Source organism: Pollicipes pollicipes, unplaced genomic scaffold (assembly GCF_011947565.3).
Source record: "Pollicipes pollicipes isolate AB1234 unplaced genomic scaffold, Ppol_2.1 Scaffold_3447;HRSCAF=4054_pilon_pilon_pilon, whole genome shotgun sequence".
In the NCBI taxonomy this organism is placed as follows: Eukaryota; Metazoa; Arthropoda; class Thecostraca; order Pollicipedomorpha; family Pollicipedidae; genus Pollicipes; species Pollicipes pollicipes.
Window position 1 is genome coordinate 11,542,356 of NW_023596297.1, and position 25,132 is coordinate 11,567,487.

Genomic DNA, 25,132 nt, shown 5'->3' on the forward strand with positions numbered 1-25,132 from the left:
AGCGCCGTGGCGTGCGGGTCGTGCGGCGCGGCGACGGCGGGGTGTGAGGCTAGCGACACGGCGGGCCGTCAGCAGCTGGGCGTGAGCCGGCCGCCGGACTGGTCCGCGGAGCCCGGCTGCCGCGGCGCCGACCGGTCCCGCGCCAAACGGCCTTACACAGAGCTGTGACTCAGCCGCGTGGACGTCCGGCGCCGCCTCTGCCGTCCCCTTTCAAGCCCCGATCGGGGTCGGGCCATTCGTCACGGGGCTTCATAAGGGACCGCGCGTCCCTGCACCAGGCCCTGGCGGGACCATGCCAAGCTGGTCCGAGTCAAAACTGACCCTTGCGGGCCGCACCAGATCCTGGCTGCGGGCTCGTGCCGGCGTGCCGCGGGCCCCAGTGCGGGCACTGCCGGTCTCACCAAGCTCCGCGCGCGGCGAACGGGGGCTTAGCTGGGGTGCTGCCGCGCAGCTCCAGGCTCAGCTCCAGGCCCAGCCAGGACTGCGCCGTGCCGCTGCTCGGCGCTGGGCGGCGTCACCAGAGCGGCGAGACGCACTCGAACGCGCCCGGCCGGCCGTCACCTTTTTGCCGGCGCGAGTGATGCTGCTATCGTGTCAACGGCCCTCCGTCGCTTTATCTGATGTGAATTCATTACGGTCCAGCGCCTTTGGCCGCCACAAAAATGCCGTCCAAAAACTGGTCGTGCAGAAAGCCGGGGTCCGCCGCTCGCGTAGCGCCGGCGCCGACGCTGGCTAGCCCCCTTTCCCGCCGGAAGTGGAGCACCCAGCCAAGTCCTCGCCGGGCACGTGCAGAGGCACCCGTTACCCCCTGGCCACGTGCAAGAGCGGCTCCTGTCGGGACCGGCTGTGACGACGGCCATCGCCGGCCAACAAAAACAGGCCGGGCCCGGGCTGGGCTCGCTCGGCCCGGCCGGGGTCCACACGCCGTGGCCCTGCGTCAGTGGCCAGTCTAGAGGTGCTGAGGATGCGGATCCACGCGGTGGACGATACGGCGGCTGTTGCTACTCGTGCACACGTTGCTGCAGACGCACGTGGTGACCCGAGTGCGGTCCGAAGCGAGCTTGCGCCCCGGCACGGTTGAAGGTGCCTCAGCGGGGTCCCAACATGGCATTGTTCTCGATAGTGTTGAGGGCGAGATCTCCCGCGTCGCGGGAAGCTGGTGTCTTCGCTAATGCTTCCGATGCTGTTTTCAGGGGTGATCAGTACGGCGGTGGAACTGGACAGAGAACTGATCAAGTTCTACGAGTTCACAGCTGACGTTTCTGACCAGGGCTCGCCGCCAAGACGCTCCTCCACCGTCGTGAAGGTAATGCCGAGGGCACTGAGGCCCTTTAAGTGTTTTTTTCTTGGTTTTAGGTGACGTGTATAGGTGTTGTAACTGGGTGAGGACTTCGTTTTGTAAAAACTGTTTTAACGGTAGTAATCGTTGCTCCGCTGGACCTTATCCCAAGCAAACATATCGCGTGATGGTTTTGACCTCATTGAGCTAACCGTCTTATCGTCTTTGTGGTTTGGGCTTTTCGTTGTCTTATTCCAGGCGACCAGCTCTTCTTGGATTAAGTATCAACCATTTTTACCAAAACGGCCATGCACTAGAAGTCGAACACTACCGGACAAAGAAATGGTGCAGGCTCAGTCACGAATGTCGTCAGCGCCGAGCGGGCAGCAACAGTCCCAGCGCGTTATGCCACAACTTGTTAGCCGGCTCCGGATGTGGCCAAGGCTTGCGTTACGCAAACCGGTTTCGAATGCAAGCCGCTTATCAACGCTGTCAATCCGGAGCAGAGCGCTATTGAACAGTGAACATTTTAATTAGCGTCGGCCTCCGCGCCGGCCGGCTCGTTCGGTGCAGGGATGCCGCGGCGCCGGCTGAATGGAGGCGCCGGCAGCGGCAGACAGCGGCCGGCCTGCTGGCAGTTTGTTCACCCGAGCAGCGGCCGCCTTCCGCGTGCCGGGGCCGGCCAAGGGCGTGCTGCCGCTTTGTGCTGTCGCCGCGGCTTGGTGTCCACGGGAACGGCGGCCTCGTTCCATTGAGCTGCCGCGCCGTCGGCGGGGGTCGTGTTTCCCGTCTGTCTCCGAGAGGCGCCTGGCCCAAATGTGCGAGCACGTCCTCGCTGGCTTAGGTCTGGTGCGCTCTCCCAGCGCGTGGCCAGCCACCCGCAAATCAGACCGCTCCGATGCATTCCTGTCCTGCCGACTACGTTCCCCGAGTGTAGGTAGATGTTTCTATCCTGTGCGCACCTCAGGCCCGTTCCGACCACATGACATGACATGGCATGACGTCATCACGTGACATGCGGCGGGGTTACTGGGAGAAGCAATCCTTTCGCTTTGGAGTCCGGGGCTGGGGAATATCATATTCCAGAGGTGGAGTGGAAAACGATGCAGCATGACATTTATAAAACCACTGACAGCTATGAAACAACATTTCGGACGTTTCAAGTGAAAGATAGACCACAGTTGTCACGCCAAACAACGCATCTATTCTCCAATTAACATCAAGTGCAGACCACAGGAGGATGGGAGTAGAACTAGCACAAGCGAATGGGGAGTACTTCTATGGCCATACCAGCCGGAGAGCCACCGCACCGGCCACGCTGGCGGCAGAGTCTGACGCGGCACCGGCCCGGCAGATTCGCGTGCTGGACGACAACGACTCGGAGCCGCAGTTCCTGGAGCCGCTGGACGGCGTCATCAGCGTGCGCGAGGAGCAGCAGGCCGGCTTCGAGGTGGTCCAGGTGCACGCCACCGACGCCGACGACGGAGAGAACGCCACCATCACCTACAGCTTCAGCAGAGGTGGGTGCCGCGCCGGGCAGCGGCCGCGCCGTCACGCGCTGGGGTTCAGCCCCAGCTCGGCCGGGCGCTGAGGGGCTCCAGTTTCAGCCCCGGGCCAGCTCCAGGAGGTCTGAGCTGCTGCCTGCGTCGATGGGTGAAGGCGGGGCTGAACATCTCCGTCGCAGGTGGACGGGAGACGCCTGGGCCGTGGAAGCCGTTAGCACGTGCGCCGCCGACCGTGCGTGCGACAGTGGGCCATTTTTACCGGTCGCCCGACGGTTTTCCTTGATGCGATCATGACAGTGCTCCAAGTGGGCCAGGCGGGTTCGAGTTCTCGGAATCCAGCCTCGCAGAACTCGTTCTGACTGCATGCATTCTGGAGCGGAGGCCGCTGCCGGGATGGCAGCTTTTCCTTTGCTTTACGCTCAAACAATGGACTGTGTCATCACCGTGGAGTTGTTCGAGCGAGCGAAACGACAAAAAATTCACGGGAGTCCTTCGCGACGCAGCTCACAGCGCCCAATCCCTCGAAGTATTCCGATGGCGGCTCGGCTGTTCACCGGCCGGCGCTCCTCCGGTGTCCTGGAGCGTGTAAACGGCGCGTCTCGAATAGTCGCTTTGTCTCGCGCGTGGCCACGAGGCGAGCGTCCAAGGCCGCGCCGGCAGCCGGCGGCCGGCGGCGTCTCCGGCGGCCGGCGCCCCGCCGCCGCCTGTGGTGACGGCCGCCGTCGATGGCTATCGGCGCTGCAGCGCGCATTCAGCGCCGACAGCAGATTAGTGTCGGGTGGGCGGCCGGCCGCGTGTCGGCGGCCGCTCCGACTTTTCACGGGCCGGACGCGCTGACAGCCGGCCAAGGCCGCCGTCGCTCGGCCGCCCGGCCCGCTGCAGCCAGCTCGGCACCGACCGCCGCTCTGCCCCAAGGCGGCGGCGGCGGTGGCGGCGGTGGCAACGGCTTGCTACGCACCGCGACGCGGCGCCGACCGCAGGGCGCTCGGCAGGCGCCAGCTGGCGGCGCGACCGACCGGCCCGGATATTTGTCCGGCGCACACCGAGCCGCTCCGCGGCCGGCTTCATCATGGGCCGGAGCGTCCGCTTGTTTGACTTCCTGTCGCCGCGTGCAAGGCCGCCGGTCGGGCTCGCGCTGCAGCGCCGAGCGCCACTGATTCAGCGCCCCCCGCTCGGCGATTTGCATGCCACGTGCGCGATCAAAGATACCCGAAAGTCGAGCCGGCTGATTGCGGTGCCGTCTGAGCGGTGCTGATCCGGAGCTGGCGGAGCGGCGAGGGCGCGCCGCCGCGCCACCGCCGCCGCCTCTAGCAGGAAAACCCAGCGCGCAGCCCGCACAGGTCGGCAGGGGACGCCTTTTCCGGCGACCGACCGCTCACCCTTTGCGTGTCGGGGGGCAGGCCGACGTGTCGGAGGCGTCGCCGCCAGGCGGAGGCGCTGGCGGCCATCCGGGTCCTGCAAGCCCCTACCGGGGCGACTGGGGGGTGGGAGGCCCGCACCGGTCACGTCTGAGCGTGGCAATATCGTGATCACACGTGCCTGGGGGGGGGGGGGGGCGTGTAGCGGTCATGGTTCACCTGGAAACATGCAGAGCTCAGAGAGTAGACATGGAGCAGACATGGAGCGGACATGTGGCTGGTTCCCGAGGTGAATCCAGGATCCCTTAGGGATCCGTGTTTATAGAATCCTAGGATCGCACCATGGGAATTATCTGTCTCCAGTCACATACATGACTGAGTCACATGTGAGATGGAGACTTGCGGGGTCACAGCGAATGGAGCGCATGCGAAAGTCGTACTTAACCTAGATAGTGCGCAAGGTCACATTCGACCTCAGCGCGTGCACAACTCTCACCCTGCCCTGGAGACCTGCAGTAGTCTTGCGTCCCGAGTTTTTTTTTTTCTGGGTTTCCATTGGTCGCGTGGGTGTGCAAAGTTAAAATGCATCCTGTAGGCCTGCGGAGATCACTGGCGTCCTCGAGTGGCATGTGGTGGTCACGCGTACCTTGGGGACCCGCTGGGATCACGTGATACCTACAGACGTACAACGGCCAACGGCGACCTGGACGGACGGACGTGCACGATCCGCACGTGACACATACGCGTGATACATACACCGTGCAAACATACGCCGGCTGATGCGATTGCCGCGTTACAGGAGCCGAGGATGACGCCGCCGGCGCCTTCACGATCGACCCCAAGAGCGGCACAATATCAACGACGCGGGTCCTCGACCATGAGGTACGTCCAGCCGCGACAGCAGCGAAACCCCGCGTGTTTGTCTTCGTGCGGTGTCGAATGCCGTGGCTGCTGTGTGTGTGTGTTGTGAGTGGCCCGCTATGGTGCTTGAGCGTCGTGTTGAGTGCTGATGGCGTGTGCATGAGAGGGTGGCGTACGCGCCACCTGCAGACGGACAGTCGCATTGAGTCTCATGCTTACTCCAGCTGTCGAGCTGCTCTACATCCGCCGCATGCTGTTTCTATGGCATAACTGCTAGGCCCGGAAATCCGCGGTTGACGCATGGCTTCACCCGCGCAGTGATGAGCCCGGCCACAAAAAATCCGCTTGTCAGTGACCGCCAAAGCTTATTGCAGTCTGGTATTTGTTCACTAATCGTTGTTATCACACACCTGTCATGTTTCTGGCTTTGCAATATCTTTGTCACGGACCATGTAACCAGTGTTTGGGGATTAGCTCGAGTGGTGGCCGGAGAGATGTATTTGTTTAGTTATTTAAGGATCCGATGAGCTCCAAATTCGTCGCGGCCACGTGACGTCACCTGCGGATCCTCTTCTCAGGAGAAGGCAGTGTACCGGCTGCTGGTGGTGGCTCAGGACGGCGGCGTGAAGCCGAACCAGGCCACTCACCCGCTGACCATCAAGGTGCTCGACCTCAACGACAACTCGCCCACCTTCACCACGTCCAGCCTAGCCTTCTCCATGAAGGAGAACGCACCGATCGGGTTTCAGGTGAGCGCGCCGTCAGCTGGTCCCACCAGCGCTGGCCGGCGCGGTGCCGCTGGCCGCTGGTGCGCGATCCTCTGGCATCCAGCGGCGCCATCCGATCCGGCGATTGGCCGGCGAGCGCGGCGCGAAAAATCCGCCGGCTGACCGACCGCAGACGTCAGCGCCGTGTCGCCGGCGCCGAGTGCCTGCCGCGCCGTCATGTCGCCGGCATTCTGATCCCGGCTAAGCCCACGGAAGCCTGGCATCTGGCATGTCATCGCCGTCCGGGGACGGGGCGGCGACACGGCGCGCTCGGCCGCGCCCCCCACGCTGACTGACGCTGCACGTCGCCTGCAGGTGGGCACCGTGGTGGCGATCGACCGCGACGCCGGCGAGAACGGCCGCGTCTCCTACACCATCCTCAGCGGCAACCTCAACGACACGTTCGACATCAACCGGTCGACGGGCGCGCTGTTCACCACCAGAGAGGTGAGAGGCCGGTTTCGGGGTTTTGTGGTTCCGGGGGGAAGGGGGGGGGGGGTTCAGGATTGGCGGGTTATGCGCCGCTCAAGTAAAGACGGATGGGGCAGTCGTGACCCTCATCCTACCAGCGGGACTGGACTATTGCATGCACATGTCACAGGGCTGGAGCGAATGACCAGTCATTTGTCCACGTGCAGATGGCATCGCAGCTGCCATTAAAAGACGGGGTGTAGTTTACATGTGGCTCGGACGAGGTGCAACACCATCGGTTTTTAAATGAGCCTCATTCGTCAATTGTCATCATGCATCGAACTTCTCACACACCGGCTGCACCCCCGAAATAAATGGCCGTCTGGAAAGGCCACAGAGTTTGCGGTTGCCATTGCCGTGCCCGGCCGGCAGGCCGCCGGCTGACAGCAGCATCGGTCAGGGTTTTTTTTCGCGCCGGCCGCCACTGTTCGGCGGTGTGGAGAGCGTCGCCGGCAGCTGCGCTCCAGCTGCTCGGACCGCGGCCTGGGAGGCCATGCGTCGGTCTGTTCCCACGGCTGCTGACCGGCCTTTGCTGCCCGCCAGGTGGACTTCGAGATGGCCACCGAGTACCTGCTGCAGATCGAGGCAGTCGACGCCAGCGCCACCAACCCGCAGAACAGCAAGATCACCGTTAAAATCGCCGTGGAGGACCTAAACGATAACGCGCCCACGTTCAGCGAGGACCCGATCCTGTTCTCGGTGGGCGAGGACACGGCGCCGGGCACGGCTGTCTGGAACTTCTCGGCCACCGACAAGGACAGCGGCCCGGCCGGCACGGTCAGGTAAGAGACGCTCGTCCCACCCGGTGCTCGATGCGGCGACGGTGGCCGGCGCCCGCGCTGGGTGCGATCGGATGCCGTCACTCCGCGGCGACGGCTTCCGACGCCATCGGTCTCGGGGGCCCGCGACTGCAGATGCCGCGCGAAGGCTGTCGCCAGTCTGGGGCCCGCTTACAGGTGTGCAAAGACGTTCTCCGGGAATCCACACACGCGAAAACGCCCAGCACGCGCCGCACACGCCCAGAACACGTGAGCACGCCGGCTCGTGGATGCACAACAGCAGGTTCTTCGGCGCGTGCGGAGAAGGCCTGACGGGCCCCGGAACCTGCACCACAATCTCATCGACTTTGCATTGAATCGGCTGCCTCCACGCCGCGGAGACGCCCCAAGACGAGAGAACAAAGGCCGGCTGCCTTGTTGACAGGACGCAGCGGCGCCGGCTGGCTCCCGGCGCCTGGGCCGCTGGTGTATGACACGCGGACGCGGCTGGCCACGGCGGCCGCGCCTGTTGGTCGTCTTGCGAGGCCAATCGAATTCGAAGTCGAGGACCGTCGCCCCCTAATCAACCCCCCACGGAATGCGAGCGTCGTGAAGGCCAAGCTATTTAGACATTGCAGCCTGACGGACGGTTTTTGCATAATTCGTTGGAAGGCCTATTACAAGTCAATTTGCTTTAAGATCATATCAACGCCCTGCTATTTTCATGGACGTCGCTGTTGTACTTTGTTGCCATGTCGCGACAACATGTTCGTCAAACAATTTCATATATGTCTGCTTTAGATGCGCATGCGCGATCCCAGAATTCATCTGGTCTTTTTGGTTTCACACGTTCTGAGCAGTGAAGAGCTTTCAGCACACCAAATACTTTACCCAGGAGTCGTGCTACATGTGTCTGCCATGCAACGGTTCTGACGCCAGCTGATTTGCGTGGGCCGATGACCATACAAATGCCGGCTTTGGCAACCCACCGGGGCGGTTACATAGCCGTCTTACCACGTACTTGGCCGTGCTTACAGCGATGTTCGTGCAGCACAGATAACTCCCGGCCAGATTTTTGCGCACAGGCTTCAAAAAGCCAGGCCGCTTCCGTTTTGCATGCATGTAAAGATCGCTGAGATTCAGCTTCGCCGGCAGACGTGCCAAGATCGCATTGCGCAATAATAGCGGTCACAGTGGCGTCAGTGTTGAGCGCCAGTGGGCCCACTCTAGTGAGTTACTCACGGCCAGCACGGACAGTCAGCCGGGCATGATGCTGGGCTGCGCCTCTCTGTCCGGACCGACGGCAGCATCAGCCGCGCGCCGCCCGGTGCTGTTCACGGAGTGACGCTGAAGGCTCTGCGTGAATAACGCTTTGTGCAATCCGTTGCTGCATTCTTGCGCATCTGAAGCGGCGCAGCGAGCAGAGAGAACCGGTGGATGTTTAGTTAGCTTCTCAGTCAACGAAAATTGTCTCTTTTGACGTCCACAATGCGGTGTACGCGTCATTCTTTCTCCCTCCAGGCACCACGGATATCAATGTCTCGTCTTGCCCTTCTCTTTAGTTACCCCGATGTCGACGTTTGGCTGCTGACCTTAGTGTTTGCCTCCGACACTGGTATGTTATTCCTGATCTTAATACTTCACCTCTTAACTCAGCAGCAGACTTGTGGCTATAGCTCCTGACCTCCGTTTCTGACCACTGATCTCAGCATCCTGAGCCTAACTCAAATTCTGACCCTGACCTCAGCTTCTGATCTTGACCTAAGCTTCTGACCCCTGGCGCTATCGCGTGAACCTGACCCTAGCATCTGACCCCAGACGTTACCGTCTGACCCGTGACCACGGAGTCTGACCATTGACCTCAGCCCGACCTCAGGCCTCAGACCCCGACCACGGCGTCTGATCTTTGACCTTAATGCCCAACGACGGAACTAAAATCCCGAGCTCAAAGCCTGATCCTTGACCTTAGTTCCTGACTCATAATCCTGACTCATAGTCGCCTCCTGACCTCAGCGCCGGACCTTCCCTCCAGTCTTGCGTCAGCCTACGACGCCTCCTCCTTTTTCCTCTCGGCTCCGGTTCCCAAATCTAAATGCCGCGCGCCTTCTCTGCCGTCCACAGGTACAGCATCACTCAGCAGTCTCCGGAGCCGGTGTTCGCCATCGACCAGTACACGGGCTCGCTGACGCTGCGGGACGCCATCGACTACGAGCAGCACGCCGAGTACACCATCATCGTCACGGCCACGGACCAGAGCGAGGACGAGCCGTCGCGCCTCAGCACCTCGGTCACCTCGCAGATCATCGTCGAGGACGTCAACGACCACGCGCCGGCGTTCGTGCGCGCCGGCGGCACGCGCATCACGGTGCGCGAGGACGAGCGCGTCGGCTATCCGGTGCTGCACGTGATCGCCGTCGACAAGGACTCGCGCGACAACGGCCGCGTCACGTACCGCGTCACCGGCGGCGACCCGGACTCGGTGTTCAGTCTGCACCTGGAGACTGGTGAGTGCAGGCTGGCCGGAGGCAGCGCCCGGCGGGGTGAGGTGCCTCCGCAAACTGCTTGGTGTGTGCGTGAGTTCTGGGACCGCAAATCCGTGTTTATCGCCCGGACGCGAAGAGCACTTTTGGTGAAGTCGAGTCGTCGAGTCAGTTTGCATGTTCTGTCGCGTAGCCTAAAATGACCCAAGGTGAGTAGTCAGCACTGCAAGCGACGTCGCGCCCAACCCTTCCGCCTCACTTTCCTCGTCGACGCAGCTCTCACCTCCACCCGAGTGTCGCCCGGTCAGCCCACGCCGCCTCGCCGCGTGCCACTGACCCGCCGCCGTCCTCGCCGCGCGCCACTGACCCGCCGCCGTCCTCGCCGTGCGCCACTGACCCGCCACCCCCGCCGCCGGCAGGCCTGCTCTCGATCGGCCGACCGCTGGACCGCGAGTCGCGCAAGCAGTACGCGCTCAACATCACGGCCTCGGACCACGGCCAGCCGCCGCTGACTGCCTCCGTCATGGTGTCGATCGCCGTCGAGGACGTCAACGACAACCAGCCCGTCTTCAGCCGGACCATGTACCGCGCCAACGTCAGCGAACGCTCGCCGATCGGCGCCTTCGTCACCCGCGTCTCAGCGGCCGACCAGGACGAGGGTGAGCGGCTGGCGACACGCGCAGTCGGCCGGTGTCGCTGACGAGTGATGGGGTGCGCTGGTGGGACACGCTGGTGGAACGTCGTTGTGTTTTGTGACGCCCCGCATGACCGCCGCTTTGAGGGTGGCGCGGGGAGTCGCTGGCCCCGGAGATAAGGGGAACGATGTGGCGTATTGCTGACCTATGGCGGGACACAGCCCGAGTCTCGGGCTGCACGAGGCGTTGTTAGTCGGGCCATGAGTCAGTGCTGTGTGGCGGAGCCGGTGCGGCTGCCAGCAGCGGCACGCGGCGCGGGCGCGGTGCACTGTTGACCGGCTTCAGACTGACGTCGTTCCCTCGGACCGCGGACCCCACCACCGCCGCTGCCGCTGGGGAAGGCCGCAGCTGCACCTGCCTAGACAGGCGGGCGCCGGGTCCGCCGGCCGTGTCTCGCGTGCTCTGCTCCGAGCGACAGATACGCCTCTTCGTTCCGAGCAGCCCGCTCGGACAATGGCTGTCGGTGGGGGCGTTGGGTCGAGCGCCTCCCACCTGCGGACTCGCCCCTCCCGCTGCGGAGTCCGCGCGGACTCACAGGGGCGTTCCACCACGCCGTCGGAATCTGACTGATTTCGCCTCCGTCGCAGGCACCAACGGCAACCCGACCTACTACATCCCCAAGGGTATCGCTGACAACCTGTTCAAGATTGACCCGCGCTCGGGGGAGATCACCACGGCCGGCCGGCTGGACCGCGAGACGGTCTCGCACTACAACGTGACCGTGTACACCAGCGACGGCTCGTCGCCGCCTCAGGTGGACGCCACCACCGTCCTGGTGGAGGTGCTCGACGAGAACGACCACTCGCCCGAGTTCAAGTGGGTTTCGTCGCTGGGCGACGCTTTTTTGCACATGCGTGGTGAACGTGCGGTAGAGATATATTCACGTTGTGTTCCTTTCTGCGACAATGATTGCTGTCTAAACATAGCAAGCCATTGACACGTAACCTTGCTTGGATGTGAGAAGATCGAAGCCAGTCATAAAACACATGAAACTTGAGTAAGTTTCTTTGAAGCTAATCCGTCCTCAAAAACATGCTGAATGAATAGACTTAAAACATCGATGAAAAATCAGCGAAAACAAGCAGCTGATCATTCTGTACTTCTTTCTGCGTCGTGCTCACCATCGACGGTGTTTTGCACTACAGCGGCTCCTGCTATCCGCTTCGAATCCCCGAGAACAGCGACCTGGCCGTGGTGCACGCCGTGGTGGCCTCCGATGCCGACACCGGCATCAACGGCGAGATCACCTACAGCATCACAGGTCAGCGCCTGGCGACCCTCCACCCGCCGCGTCACATAGCGCAGCACCCCCGCGGCATGACTGACGTGGGGTAACTTAACATTGCCGGCCTGAAAATACGGCCAAAGTGTACCGAATACCAGACGACAGTGAAAGTAGCGCGTGTTCTGATCCGGTGAACAAACCCGCGCGTCAGCGCTGCCGACCGACGGTCGCGCATCGCGGATGCCTGGACGTGACCCTTGCCTGCCGTCCACACGGCACCGACTTGTTGTGGTAACCGGCGCTCCTCGCCCACAGACGGCAACGTCGGTAACAAGTTCTCCATCGACGTGCACACGGGCGCGCTGTCGGTGCGGCCTCTGGACCGCGAGGCGCGCGACGCCTACCAGCTGGAGGTGACGGCACAAGATCGCGGCTCGCCCGCGCGCCGCGCCACCTGCGCCCTTCACGTGCGCGTCCAGGACCAGAACGACAACGATCCCAAGTTCCAGCAGCGTCAGTACGAGGTGCGTGTCGCCCCTAAACCCCTATTCCCATTTGGGGGTGATGCGGTGCGTCAATGTAGCGACGCAATTTGCAAGGCCGCGGGTTGAAATGGACGTTCCACGCCTGCATCACTTAATATATCTCGATATGTTTACACATTTTTTGGCACATGTGCCAACAATTTTGAACGTAATGATACAATTCCACCTGCATTCATTAATACTTCATCATGTGTAAACGAATCCTAATTTTCCCAGGAAGTCACCGCGTCTTAAAACCTCCCAGAGCACTTACCATGTCATGTAAAGGCATCTATTTCGGTAGACTTTACACGTCTTCCCGCACTTTGGCGTACGCCCCGCGTGATTGCTGCGTGCCGTACCGTTGGCACGCCCTCACCTTTTCGCCGCACACCGCTCGTCTCGGGTTGGGGTGGCTCTCCGCGGCGCCGTCTTACCAGCCACCTTCCGCTCCGTTCCTGCAGGCGCACGTGGCGGAGGACGCGCCCCTGGGCACGGACGTGCTGACCGTGCGCGCCGTGGACGACGACCACGGCGTCAACGGCCGCATCACCTACAGCCTCAACAACGAGACCCAGTGGCGCTTCCGCATCGACAACGACAGCGGCAAGATCACCACCGCCGGGTACGCGTGAACGATTTCTCGGTTTCCGCTCCCATGGCTTGGCTTACTTTTCCCAGTTAGCATGCGCGGCACATCCCACGCCGTCAGATAACATTACTTCTTATACATTTAAAGCTGTGTCGATCCCAGTCCACCACGCGCCCTCTGAGTGCCCACTGAGCCGACCGCCACGCCTCCAACGACCGCTTCCACTGACCCTCTCACTACTTCTCAGAACCTTCAACCGGGAGAGCAAGGCGACGTACACGTTCGAGGTGCAGGCGACGGACGGCGGCCGGTACGACGCCCGCTCCACGCGCGCCGTCGTCACCGTCACCATCGACGACGCCAACGATCACGCGCCCGTGCTGACGCGCTATCCGTTCACGGCGCACGTGCCGGCGCACACACCCGCCGGCGCCGCCCTGCTCACCGTCACGGCCGAGGACGAGGACCTGGGCGCGAATGGACAGGTCACCTACAGGTCAGCGCACTAGGATCGCGGGGACGGGCGGCGCTGCCGGGAAGAGATGGGAGAGGGTGACAAGCGGGCTGAGCTCGGTGTGTTGGCTTAAGTTGGAGGTGGAGGTGGGTCTGCTAGGTGGTGTGAAGCTGATTTTGTAGCGTTCGGGCTGATGCAGAAACGTCGGAGTTTGAGCTCCTTGCCAGCCAAATTACTGAGTTCTGATCAGAATTCTAACGGGCAGTTGTCGCTGCTCACTGCATTTATTGCATCAGCTTGTTCAATTCGCTGCCACAGGCATTGATTTACATTGTGCCGATGCACGTAGCGATGCGCTCCGTAACGCCTGCACGTACACCGGCGTCAACCACCGCAAACGCTTGTCACACTCGGAGCCGACACAACGCGACGTGACTGCCGCCGATCAGTCCGGCCGCTCCCGCACCGTCTTGGTGCGACGCCAACGATCGCCCGTGGACTAGTCCTCTGTAACCTTGCCGTGCGCTCCTCGCAGCTTCGCCAACCAGCCGGCCGACAGCCCGTTCCGGATCGACCCCATCACGGGCGTGGTGAAGGCAGCCGGCTCGCTGGGCGCCGAGTCGGGACGGCTCTTCCACCTGGAGGTACGCGCGCGGCTGACACGGCCCGTTAGTTGCATGTTCCTCACAGATGGCGCTACGGAACAAGGGCGGGAAAGTGGACCTTATTGCAAATGCTGATGTAACTTATAATAAGCTACGTGTGAAATTCAAGCTCTTTTTCCGATAAAGGTGAAACGCACGTGCCGTCTCATTCGCCTGCTCCCTTCTGATCTCCAAATGCTTCCGTGTAATATGGCGGCGCCCAGCGTGTAGCGCGGATGAGCGCGTTGTGTGACGAGTCGGCTCGGTCCCAGGTGGCGGCCACGGACCGCGGCACACCGGCGCCCAGCGTGTACCGCGGATGAGCGCGTTGTGTGACGAGTCGGCTCGGTCCCAGGTGGTGGCCACAGACCGCGGCACACCGGCGCCCAGCGTGTAGCGCGGATGAGCGCGTTGTGTGACGAGTCGGCTCGGTCCCAGGTGGTGGCCACAGACCGCGGCACACCGGCGCCCAGCGTGTAGCGCGGATGAGCGCGTTGTGTGACGAGTCGGCTCGGTCCCAGGTGGTGGCCACAGACCGCGGCACACCGGCGCCCAGCGTGTACCGCGGATGAGCGCGTTGTGTGACGAGTCGGCTCGGTCCCAGGTGGTGGCCACAGACCGCGGCACACCGGCGCAGTCGGCCGCCGGCCTCGTGGAGATCTACGTGGGCGAGAAGCGGGACCAGACCACCCTGCGCTTCCAGAACAACACGTACCGCGTCGGCGTCCCCGAGAACGAGCCGACCGGCAGTGACGTCATCCAGGTGAGCTCCACAGACGGGTCAGATGACGTCATCAAAGTGCGCTTTGCATATGGATCAGATGACGTCATCAAAGTGCGCTCCGCCTACGGGTCAAGCGTCAACTAGGTGAGTTACCGAGACTAGTCAAGTGGCGTCTCCCAGGCTAACTCCAGGACCGAGTCAAATGGCGTCAGCTGGCACAGCATCAGTGAAGAGCTCCATATCGTGTTTCAAGACGTGATAGCAGTCTCGCGTTATCATGTAAGTCTTTGGCAGTGGTAACACGGAAATGCTTTTTTGCCCCTCCCCACCCCCGAGACCAAATGTAACCGGCCTTCGTTCGACGCAGGTAACGGCGGTGCGCAGTGACGGCCGCCGCCAGCGCATCACCTACAGCTTCGGCTCCGGCAACGAGGACAACACGTTCGAGATCAACGCCAACAACGGGCTGATCCGCGTGCGCGACCCGCAGCGGCTGGACTTCGAGGCGGCGCGGCAGCTGCGGCTGGTGGTCGTGGCGCAGGCCGAGGGCACCACTCCACTCTACGGGTGAGCCGCGCGCGTTGGCCGGGCTCCCACGCGGGTGGTGCAGCTCCGCTCGCTGGTCTCGCCGAATGATATCTCGGTAACGCGGATAGAAGCCTTCTCGGCCGTGTCTCCGAGACGGCTCCGCCAAGGCTGTGTCAATAGGAGAGCTGGCTGAGCGCAGGGTTTCTGCAGGGCTGAGCTTTGCTGTTGTTCTGGCATCGTTCAGCCGCTTTCAGCGACTGTCTGTATTTGGTGCAGTGTTGCAACCGAGCTAGCGAATGCCTGCCTGATGGCAACAATTGACCGAAATGCCGATTTCTGATGGTAGCCCGCTGCATGCCAACGCCAATTTACCACGACGGCGGCCGCTGGGTCGCCGTGCCGCGCATTACCAACAGTCAGCCCGCGTTCCCTTTGTTGACAATCGTTCTCATGGTCGGCAGGTACGCGGTCGTGTTCGTGGAGCTGGTGGACCAGAACGACAACAAGCCGCGCTTCACGCAGGACGAGTACATCAGCGCCGTCTGGGAGGGCAACAGCAAGGGCACCTTCGTCGTCCAGGTGAGCTGGCTCGCGCGGCCAGACGCGTCCTGTCGCCACTGGCGGCCGTCGCTGGCTGCTCTGCTGCCACAGAGACGCCAGGCGTCCGGGCTTCAAAGTTGGAAATTGCGCGGCGTTGGCAGAGTTCTCGGAGACTTATGCCGTGCTCTGACGTCATCGCGACGCGGTTCCAGGTGTCTGCCACGGACGCCGACACGGGCGCCAACGCCAACGTCGTCTACAGCATTGTGGAGGGCAACCTTGACAACGCGTTCGTCATCGAGGCGCCCTTCTCGGGCATCGTCAAGACCAACATCGTGCTGGACCGAGAGATCCGCGACGCCTACGAGTTGACGATCGTCGCCACAGACCAGGGCGAGCGGACGCTGGTCGGCTCGTGCTCGCTGCGCATCAAGGTGGTCGACATCAACGACAACCGGCCGACGTTCCCACCCCACTCGGTCACGAACGTGAGCGAGGGCGCGCAGGTGGGCGCTGTGGTGACGGCCGTCACAGCCAACGACGTGGACACGCACCCGGCGCTGACGTACAGCTTCGCCGGCGGGGCGGCGCGTCAGGACGCCTTCGCCATCGACCGCTTCACCGGCCAGATCACGCTTGTGAAGCCGCTTGACCGCGAGGTGAGCAGGCCGTTAGGGAGAGAGGCGGGTGTCTGCTGCGGTGAGGGGCCGGATCAGGGGTCGTAGCGGGCGCAACGATCAGTCGAGCCGAGCCAAGGAGCTCCGTAGGCGTTATTCGCACTCCTGTCGCCTTACTGCGGCTGTCTGGCCGGGCCGAGTCTGTGAACTATGTGACCATGATGATGACAGATGCTGTGATGACGCTGTGATGACAATGACGAGTGAGCTGCGTGGCGCGTGAGCACTCCTGACCGCGTTCGCCCGGGTCCGCAGACAAAGCAGCATTACGTGCTGACGGTGGTCGCCTCGGACACGGCGCATCAGGCCGAGACGAGCGTGCGCATCAACGTCATGGACGAGAACGACCAGCGGCCCGTGTTCACCCAGAGCTCATACAGCGGTAGTCTGCTGGAGCTCACCGGCGCCGGCATGGAGGTGCGTGGAGCTTCACCGCGGCGGCGGAGACCGCTCCTTATCTCTGTGGTGTCGTGTGCGAGGCGTTGTGACGTCACCACGGTACGACCATGTCTGCCGTAGCTCCCTGCCGCTTGCTTAGCGGCAGAATCGGGGCGCATACAAGGTATCAGGGTATTCAGGGTGATCAGGGTGTGTCGCCGCCGCCGCCGCCGCCTCGCCTCACCCGTCTTCCGTGCCCAGGTGCTGCGCGTGACGGCAACGGACGCCGACCTGGGCGAGAACGCCCGCATCACGTACGCCCTGATCACGCCTACCGACGACTTTTACGTGGCGCCGGACACGGGCGTGCTGTACACGAACGCGACGGTGCGCTTCGACGCCGGGGAGCCGGTGCGGCAGCTGGTGGTGGCGGCCCGCGACGGCGGCCGACCTTTGCTCGGCGCCGCCGCCGCCGTCCGCCTGCGGCTCGAGGACATCAACAACCACGCGCCCGAGTTCAGCCGCTCCGTCTACAAGTGAGTGGGCGGTCACGTGCGCGTGCGCCGCCCGGGCCACGGCGCCGGCTGGACTTTGTCTGCCGTCGGGGATGGGCTGGGCTGGACCGGTTTGGACCGGCGGAGTCTGGTTATAGCTGGTCAGGGGTAGGGCGGCTGGTGGTGGCTACAGTGATTAGGTCTGCTACGATTAAAGAAGACCGCGCGTGGATGTTTCGATCTCGCGTACACCCATCGCTGGAAATGTACCACGGGGCTCCTGTGTAGGTCTCAGGTTTAAGATCGAGTGGTTCGCAACGATAAGAGCCTGATTCACCACGCTCCGAGCCCTGAGTGTCTGGGGACAGATCGTGTCCCGAGCCTGTTCTCCCCCCCCCCCCCCCCCCGGTGATGTGGTCCGAGCGTGTCTGACCTGACGGCCCGTCTGACCCAGGGCCAGCATCGGCGAGGACGCCGTGCCGGGCGAGGTCGTGCTGAGAGTGTCGGCTGACGACGTGGACGAGTCGCGCCACAACCGAAACATCGACTTCTCGTTCGCCCGCGGCAACGAGGACGGCGTCTTCCAAATAGCCAGGTGAGCCGCCGTCTCTGATAACAATTTATGGCTATCCATAGGCATAGTTTTAGCAAACAGATAAATGGCTGCAAACGTCAGCCACAACTCAATAACTGTAGCTAACTTTTCGTCACTCAGCGTGCATGTACATGGTAACTCAGCCCGCACGTGCATGGTAGCACGGCTCTAGTGACCTATAGCGGTGCAGTCATCGCGCGTCATCTGCCAACCATCTGACAAAGTCATCGTGTGCGTTGAATGCTGCTGGTTGAGGTAGCGTACCGATGCGGCCGCTCACGGCGGCGGCCGATCCGCGCGCTGACGCCGCCTGCTCCGCCCGGCAGCAACACGGGCGAGGTGATCCTGCTGCGGCCGGTGGACCGCGAACGGCGCGCCCAGTACGTGCTGGAGGCCGTGGCCAGCGACCGCGGCACGCCCGCCAGGAACAGCACCGCCCAGCTGGTCATCGATATCACCGACGTCAATGACCACGAGCCCAAGTTCAACCAGTCGCAATACGAGGCTAGCGTCAGCGAGCTGCTTCAGGTGAGCACGGCGGCGGGGAGGGGCTGGGGCCGGAGGCAGGCCTCCTCGGGGGGGGGGGGGGGAGGGGATTTCGGCAGCGCTCGCGGCATGGTGTGTTCGCCACCAGGCCAGTTTCGAAGAGAAGTGGCCGACGGACCCGTGTAAGGTGGGCGCCGGCCGGCTTTGATGTGGATTGAGTGACGGCCGCAGTTCACCACCGCCCGAATCCACCCTTACTTCTTGTGCGAGAGGATTGATTTCACCGCGTTGCGATTTTCGTTCACCTGCAATCAAGAGCACGCGGTGGCAGCTGCAGAATGCAATAATTTCCTTACGGTACAACCCAAGCATTTACAGCGCACTACTTGTTCGTGACGGCCCCTCACCCCGTTTTGAACTCTGCGCCATTGCTCGCCTCTGACGCCACGCGCCTCCGGCCGCAGGTGGGCTCGTCAGTGCTGCGTGTGCACGCCACGGACCGCGACGCCGGCCAGAACTCGGCCATCGTGTACGACATCACGTCCGGCAACGACCACGAGGTGTTCCAGCTGGACCGCGACACGGGCCTGGTCCGGCTGCGCAAGGGGCTCGACTTCGACCGGCTGGCCGAATACCGGTTCATCGTGCGCGCCACCGACCGCGACCCCGAGCGGCCGCTCTCGGCGCTCGCCACCGTGCGCGTGCGCGTGCTGGACGAGAACGACAACGCGCCCAGCTTCCCGCAGCCCGTGTACTACGAGTTCGCGACGGAGAACGAGCCGGCCGGCCGGCCCGTGTTCACAGCGCACGCCAACGACGCCGACCGCGGCCGCTACGGCCGGCTCAACTACACGCTGACGGACGGCGGCGGCTGGTTCCGCGTCGACCCGGGCTCAGGCGAAGTCACCACGGCCGCCGTGTTCGACTACGAGGCAAAGGAGGTGTTCGCCTTCGTCATCAGCGCCACGGACCTCGGCGGGAAGACGGCCACGGCGCAGGTGCGCGTCAACATCCGCGGCGTCGACGAGTTTGCGCCCGTGTTCGTCGAGTCGACATACCGGTTCCGCGCGCCGGCCGACGGCCCGCCGGGCTACGTGGTGGGCCGCGTGGCGGCCACTGACCGCGACCGCGGCGCCGATGGCGTCGTGCTCTTCCACCTGCGCACACCGCACGAGTTCTTCCGCGTGAACAAGACGAGCGGTGAGATTGTGGTGCGCCGGAGTCTGGGCCAGCGGCGGCGGCGGACGCGGCGGGACCTGGCCAGCGAGCGTCTGGAGGTGGTGGCATCTAGCGGCCGTCCGGGCAGCTTGAGTGCGCTGACCAGTGTCGAGGTGGTGCTGGACCCTTCGCTGAACGGCACCGGGCTAGCGGCGCCGGCTGGCGGCGGTGGCTTGGCGGACTGGGGTGTTGGCCTCCTGGTGGCCATCCTGCTCATCGTGATGGCATTCGGCGCCGCGTTCGTGTTCCTGCACATGCGCAACCGGCGCATGAGCAAGCCGACGATGGCCGACCACTTCGACTCGTCGTTCGATACGGACATCCGCACGGGGCCGGCGGCCGACCTCAACTACCCGCCGCGCTACAGCGAGATCCACCCGTACGACACGGCCGACCGGCCGACCGGGCGCAACACGACGTCCGAGCTGTCGGAGCAGTCGCACCGCTCCGCCTCGAGCGGGCGCGGCTCGGCCGAGGACGGCGACGAGGACGAGGAGATCCGCATGATCAACGAGGGCCCGCTGATGCAGCAGAAGCTGCGCCAGCTGGCCGTGCCCGACTCGCGGCTGCACGACAGCGACAGCGTGTCGGAGGCGAGCGCGCAGAACACGCAGGAGTACCTGGCGCGGCTGGGGATCGACACGACGCGCGCCGACTCGCACAAGGGCTCGCAGAGCCTGCGCGCCGACAGCATCCACCTGTTCGACGACGAGGGCGGCGCGGAGGACGGCGCCGTCGACCTGGGCAACCTGATCTCGACCAAGCTGACGGCGGTGGGCGCCGAGGAGGACGAGGCTATCATGGACGGCACGCGCGCCTTCGGCCTGGATGAGACGCAGCCGTCGATGACGGGCTCGCTCAGCTCGATCGTGCACAGCGAGGAGGAGCTGACCGGCAGCTATAACTGGGACTACCTGCTCAACTGGGGGCCGCAGTACCAGCCGCTGGCGCATGTGTTCTCCGAGATCGCGCGGCTCAAGGACGACAGCGCGCCCAGCCCGTACGCGGTGAGCGCGGCCAAGCGGCCGCCGCCGCTGCTGACGAACGTGGCGCCGCGCTCGGTGGCGGCGCCGCTGCCGCCCCGTTCTAGTCTCGGCCTCGTGTCGATGCCGTCGCTGCCGCGCTCGCCCATCTCGCAGGAGGCGTTCGCGGCGCAGGCCATGTCGCCGTCGTTCTCGCCGGCGCTCTCGCCGCTGGCCACGCGCTCGCCGTCCATGTCGCCGCACGTGCCGCGCGGCCTGGCGTCGGCGGCGGCGGCGGCGCACCACCGCTCCCACCTGCTGGCCGGCGCCTCGTCCAGCTCCGAGAGTGAGATGCGGATATAGCCCTGGTGTCCGCCATACCCCTCAGGCGCCCTGTGCCACGCTCCACAACAGTATTCCCTTATGCATGCCATTATGTGTCGCCGCGCCTTCATAATGTGATATAGTGTTATTGAACGGAGGAGTGGGGCGGGGCGACGGCCCCGTGCCTCCTATGCCAAATGGAACGAGCCCCGCTGTCAACACACTTGTTTTTGTTGAATGTCACTATCATTTGAGTTTGCGAAATCAAAACTCGGTGTCGTGTAGAGAGCATGCTAGCATTTTGTGTATGTGAGTGTACATTTCGCGAGAACTGTTGCGTTGAAGTGTCAAATACACGATGTCACCAGCGAGCTGTTTGTTTGGGCACTGTGCCAGGCGCGCCGCAGCCGGTCGCAGAGTGCTCGCTGTCCTCATCGTGTCTTGTTGTCTTCTCTGAAAAATGAACCTCGAACCCAAATCTTAACAAGCGCGCGGCAATGGCGACATTTTCCGTTATTCCTTGCATCAGACCTACCGATGGGCAAAAACGTGACTTGCAGGCAAAGTGCGAACTCAAACTGCGCATTGGCCAGTGTTTTGTATTGTTCAACTGATCGGGTGGTTTGCAAGCTGTTCAAGCCGTCTGAACAAGAAACTTCACAGCCACAGGTAGTTGGGAAGTGTCACATGACCAGTTAACCATGCTGGTTTTATTCTGTCATGGTCTTATTCGGCCATGTCCATAACATTTCTTGGGGGTACATACATGAAGGTAGTCAATAAATACTGAAATGGATTGACTGATCGAAGCGAATCACCAAGACGAGCATGCCCGCTTGCTGCAGAGCGCCTCTTTTCGGTAATGCGCGGTTCGTCACTAGTTCTCATGTGCCGGGCATTACAGCCCAATATCCTACTGTAATTTGGTAAGCGGCTCAGGAACACAAGTGCACCACTTGATGGAACGCCAGCGATGGCAGTGACCATTTCAGTGGTCGTGACGTAAACAGGATTCGAACCCGGGACCCCCACGTTGGAGGCGAATGTTCTCACCACTCAGTCATCACAAATTCAGAATCAAGTGCATGCAACATTCGAGGGCGATGAGGTGCCATTTTGGCAGAAAAATCGCTTGAGTTTCTTTGCCACAAACAGCCATACTCAGCCCGCTTCAGATCAAAGCAAACGACAAAGTAAATGAGTGCATCATATCGCGTTAGCGCGCAAAAACCTCGCGCCACCCGGTCAGCGGCGGTGCTGTCGGCTGCCGTGACAGCAGTCCAGGAACTGGTGGCACGACCGCCTGTAAACACGTGCGGGAGACCTGACCGTCCCCTGGCCGGTCCGGGCGGCTGGCTGTCGTCAGGCGGCCGCCGCCGAGGTGGGACGGCCGGCGCGAGGGGACGCTCGCCGTTGCCATGCTGACCGGAGCGGCGAGGATAAAGCAGAACAACGGTCGGCACGTTCCCTTTTTGCATCGCCAGACCGCTCGCGAGCAGGGGGTGTCCAGGCATTGACTGGTATCTGGGGTGCAGGGCCGGCGCGGCGCCCAGCCCCGCCGGACGCGATCACGCTCCCTGTCGGCGCCGGGCCTGACAGCGATGGCCGAGCGCAGCGAGTCCTTGACCGACATTGAGCTTAGAAGACACTCATAAGCCAGTGGTCGTCCACACGCATACGCATACGGAGGCTGGTCGTCGGCTCACGACAGGCGGAATTCGGACGGTACACTTTGGTGCATCCATTGAGTTGTGTTTGCCCTGTAGTCTCCATTGCCGTTGCGGTGTGACTGGTGATGCATGGACAAGGTGATCAGGCGTAATCAATGAGATGCACAATCTTGTAAAGGCAAATCAAACCGTGGTACATGGAGAAAGGCTGAGCGGTTCGCTGTACCTGTTTCAGCCGTGTGGTGGACACGATTTTTATTACATTACGCGCCACTAAACGACGCAGGACAGTTATTGGTGGCGCAAATATCCCTGTCAGCGCCTTTGCATATTTATCTGTCACCTCCCTACATGAGCCCAAGCTTAGGGCCAAATCCCTTTGAAGCGTACTACACCTTGCTCACCCTTTAAAAACCACCAAATTCACTTACCCGTCTATCAACGATCGAAACACGGGTGCTTTTTGGATGGACTAGATGCCCTCAGGTGAAAAATGTAATTATCTTAAGAAGCGCTGGTTGCGCGGGTCTTTGGATGTCGAGCGTCGGCGAGCGTTCTCAACACCGACGAACAGCGGCCTCTGGTTTATTTTCCGCTGGCTGCTGACTTTATCGTGAGACAGGTCCGGTCATGGCACGCACCCCAAAGACGGAGGAGCCCCAAGGCTTGACTGATGCATGTGTGGCTACTTTTCTATTTGCGACCACCACAGACGCAAACAAGATTGCAGAACATTATCAACTAGAATCACGGGTGCTTCGAATGCATCAGACACGCAGGACAGAGCCATACACATTGCGTGCATTTTTTCATGGCAGAAGCCTTTTCAGAGCATGACTTAGATAGAAAGAGACTTTCTGCTAGCCTTGTACAGTTACAATTGTAATTAAACAGCTAGGTAGATGTGTGAGCTGTTTCACATCTTGACACTTAGCATGTTATGCAAGGGTAGTGGACTATATCTGAGCTTCATTGCTCTTGGGACGTTGACAAAGGCCGTTCTAGGCCAAGGTTATCTTAATGGGAGTGTTCTACACTTCTATAGGGGTTCGAAATGGAATAGCCATCTTGAACATTACTGGGTGCAGTTCACAGCCCTGTCCCTCTTAAGACCTAAACCCCTTTACTTGCTGAGGTAAACGTCCGCGAAGATGAAAGGGCTTTTTCGGGGAGAGTATTTCAAGGTCATCTTGACATTCATGATGGTCACAACAGCGTCATTTAAATTCTTCCATTTCTAAGCCATGCGGCGATGATAGCTAAGTAAAATATAATCGTATACAATCTATTTGTTCCGATGAGGACGTATTGCCAAAATATCAACGCATCTATCTCTACATTCTCCTGGTTTTTCTACGAGGAATAAGGCTATCACTTCTCTCCTCTCTGTATCTGATACTTGCTTCAATATCTTCAAATGTGAAACACTCCAAAACAAAACAAGACCAATCAAAATCCGTACCTCACAGTTCCAAATCCTGAAAACGGCACAAAGCATTGTTGGGATAAGGCATCTAACTATGCACAACATTAAAATCGTCCACACAAATATCCAAAATTTGCCTTCATCCAAGGGCAATACTACAATAAAAAATGCATAGGACGACCGCATGCTGCCTTATCTCGCCTCTTGGAGTTAAAGATCCATGCTTTAGCTTTCACTAGCTTTAAAATTTAGACGCATGAAAAGCTTTGTGGAATTTACAGGAACGGGATTTGGCCACGCTTGAGCCAGCCTGACAGTTGTTAACCATTAAATATGATTTTAAAGGATCCTGCTGACAGTGGCAGAAGACGTAAGTGAGGCGAGGGGCCAGTTACTTAATATTTGTCAGCATATCAGCAAGGACGCAGCGATCGCCACCTGTCCCTCCGCAGCGTCCAAGGCTGCCGTTAGACATAAAGGCATGCATACACCAGATCAATAAAGAGCAACAAGGGCCCATCGAGGTTGCCTTTGCCCAGGTTCGGTTCCTATCCTTGGCAATAACCTCACCACTTGACCTGCCTGAATTTAGCAACAAATGAGATGTTAAGACCGACAGAACTTGTTCAAACGATTTTAAGTATTGATGGAAAGGGGTTTTCCTCAGCGTCGTATGGCGGTCCATCCCAATAATTCACTACTCTTTGAGTAACTTATATCTGCCTCTCCACAGTTCAGTTCCTGCCTTTTGCTAATTGAAAGTGGTTTCCCCTAAGTTTTGGCAGAATCTCCAGTGTTCCTTGTAGATCTACCTTGTCTATCCATTTTATAATCGTAGATGGGGCACGTGAGTCATTCAAAGTCTGAGTGGAGTTTTGTTGCTTAGGAACACAAATCTATGGGGTATCTTCTGGCATGCAGCGTGCACATCATTTTACGAAAACAAACGTTTGTTTTCAAGTACTCGATGTTGTCTAAACACAGAGTACAAAATCGCACTCAGCGATTTGCCGTGACCTTTTTGATTCAGTACCTTGATTCAAATCTGCTCGCATTACGAACCTTGATTAGTCCCGGCGTTTCTGACAAAATTTGCGCAAACTCAAGTATGATAAGCCACACTTGCCCCGAATACAAAAGAAGGTAGCTTGATGTAAAAAATTCGGGTATGCCAAAATTGTTCCGAGTTATACGAGCGTATAACACCTATCGAGTCAAATAAACTTGCGTGCACGTTCGGCCACTAATTGGAAACCTCACCTCCCCCACGTTGCCGGATTTCACAATGAAAGGTCAGGGGGACTGGTGTCGGCGACTTGGGCCATTTTGCGAGAAAGGATAGGAAAAATAGGATCTGAAACCGTGAAGCCGTCAGGGAAAACAACGAGGGACTTTTTATCTGCAACATTATTTGAGCGTGGGGGTGCGATCTGAACGAGTTGAGACCGCCCGCTCCGCCTCTCTGGTTTACAGACGTCACCTAGCAACGCTTGTTTT

At 60.9% G+C, this 25,132-nt stretch overlaps 1 protein-coding gene across 1 annotated transcript in view; it reads left to right on the top strand.

Annotated features, from left to right (window-relative positions):
- Positions 1-20,910, top strand: part of LOC119091400 (protein dachsous) — a 56,842-nt gene extending 35,932 nt beyond the window's left edge. The window contains exons 8-30 of the mRNA XM_037214179.1: positions 1,194-1,306; positions 2,634-2,799; positions 4,942-5,024; positions 5,582-5,752; positions 6,086-6,217; positions 6,785-7,023; positions 9,121-9,503; positions 9,899-10,138; positions 10,762-10,990; positions 11,320-11,435; positions 11,715-11,923; positions 12,388-12,548; positions 12,763-13,011; positions 13,505-13,613; positions 14,218-14,376; positions 14,705-14,904; positions 15,327-15,444; positions 15,618-16,064; positions 16,338-16,499; positions 16,722-16,996; positions 17,409-17,549; positions 17,876-18,077; positions 18,500-20,910. Of these exons, the coding sequence (XP_037070074.1) occupies positions 1,194-1,306; positions 2,634-2,799; positions 4,942-5,024; positions 5,582-5,752; positions 6,086-6,217; positions 6,785-7,023; positions 9,121-9,503; positions 9,899-10,138; positions 10,762-10,990; positions 11,320-11,435; positions 11,715-11,923; positions 12,388-12,548; positions 12,763-13,011; positions 13,505-13,613; positions 14,218-14,376; positions 14,705-14,904; positions 15,327-15,444; positions 15,618-16,064; positions 16,338-16,499; positions 16,722-16,996; positions 17,409-17,549; positions 17,876-18,077; positions 18,500-20,578 (6,383 nt within the window). The 3' untranslated portion in view covers positions 20,579-20,910. The remainder of the gene's footprint in view (positions 1-1,193; positions 1,307-2,633; positions 2,800-4,941; positions 5,025-5,581; positions 5,753-6,085; positions 6,218-6,784; positions 7,024-9,120; positions 9,504-9,898; positions 10,139-10,761; positions 10,991-11,319; positions 11,436-11,714; positions 11,924-12,387; positions 12,549-12,762; positions 13,012-13,504; positions 13,614-14,217; positions 14,377-14,704; positions 14,905-15,326; positions 15,445-15,617; positions 16,065-16,337; positions 16,500-16,721; positions 16,997-17,408; positions 17,550-17,875; positions 18,078-18,499) is intronic.
- Positions 20,911-25,132: the final 4,222 nt, after the last annotated feature.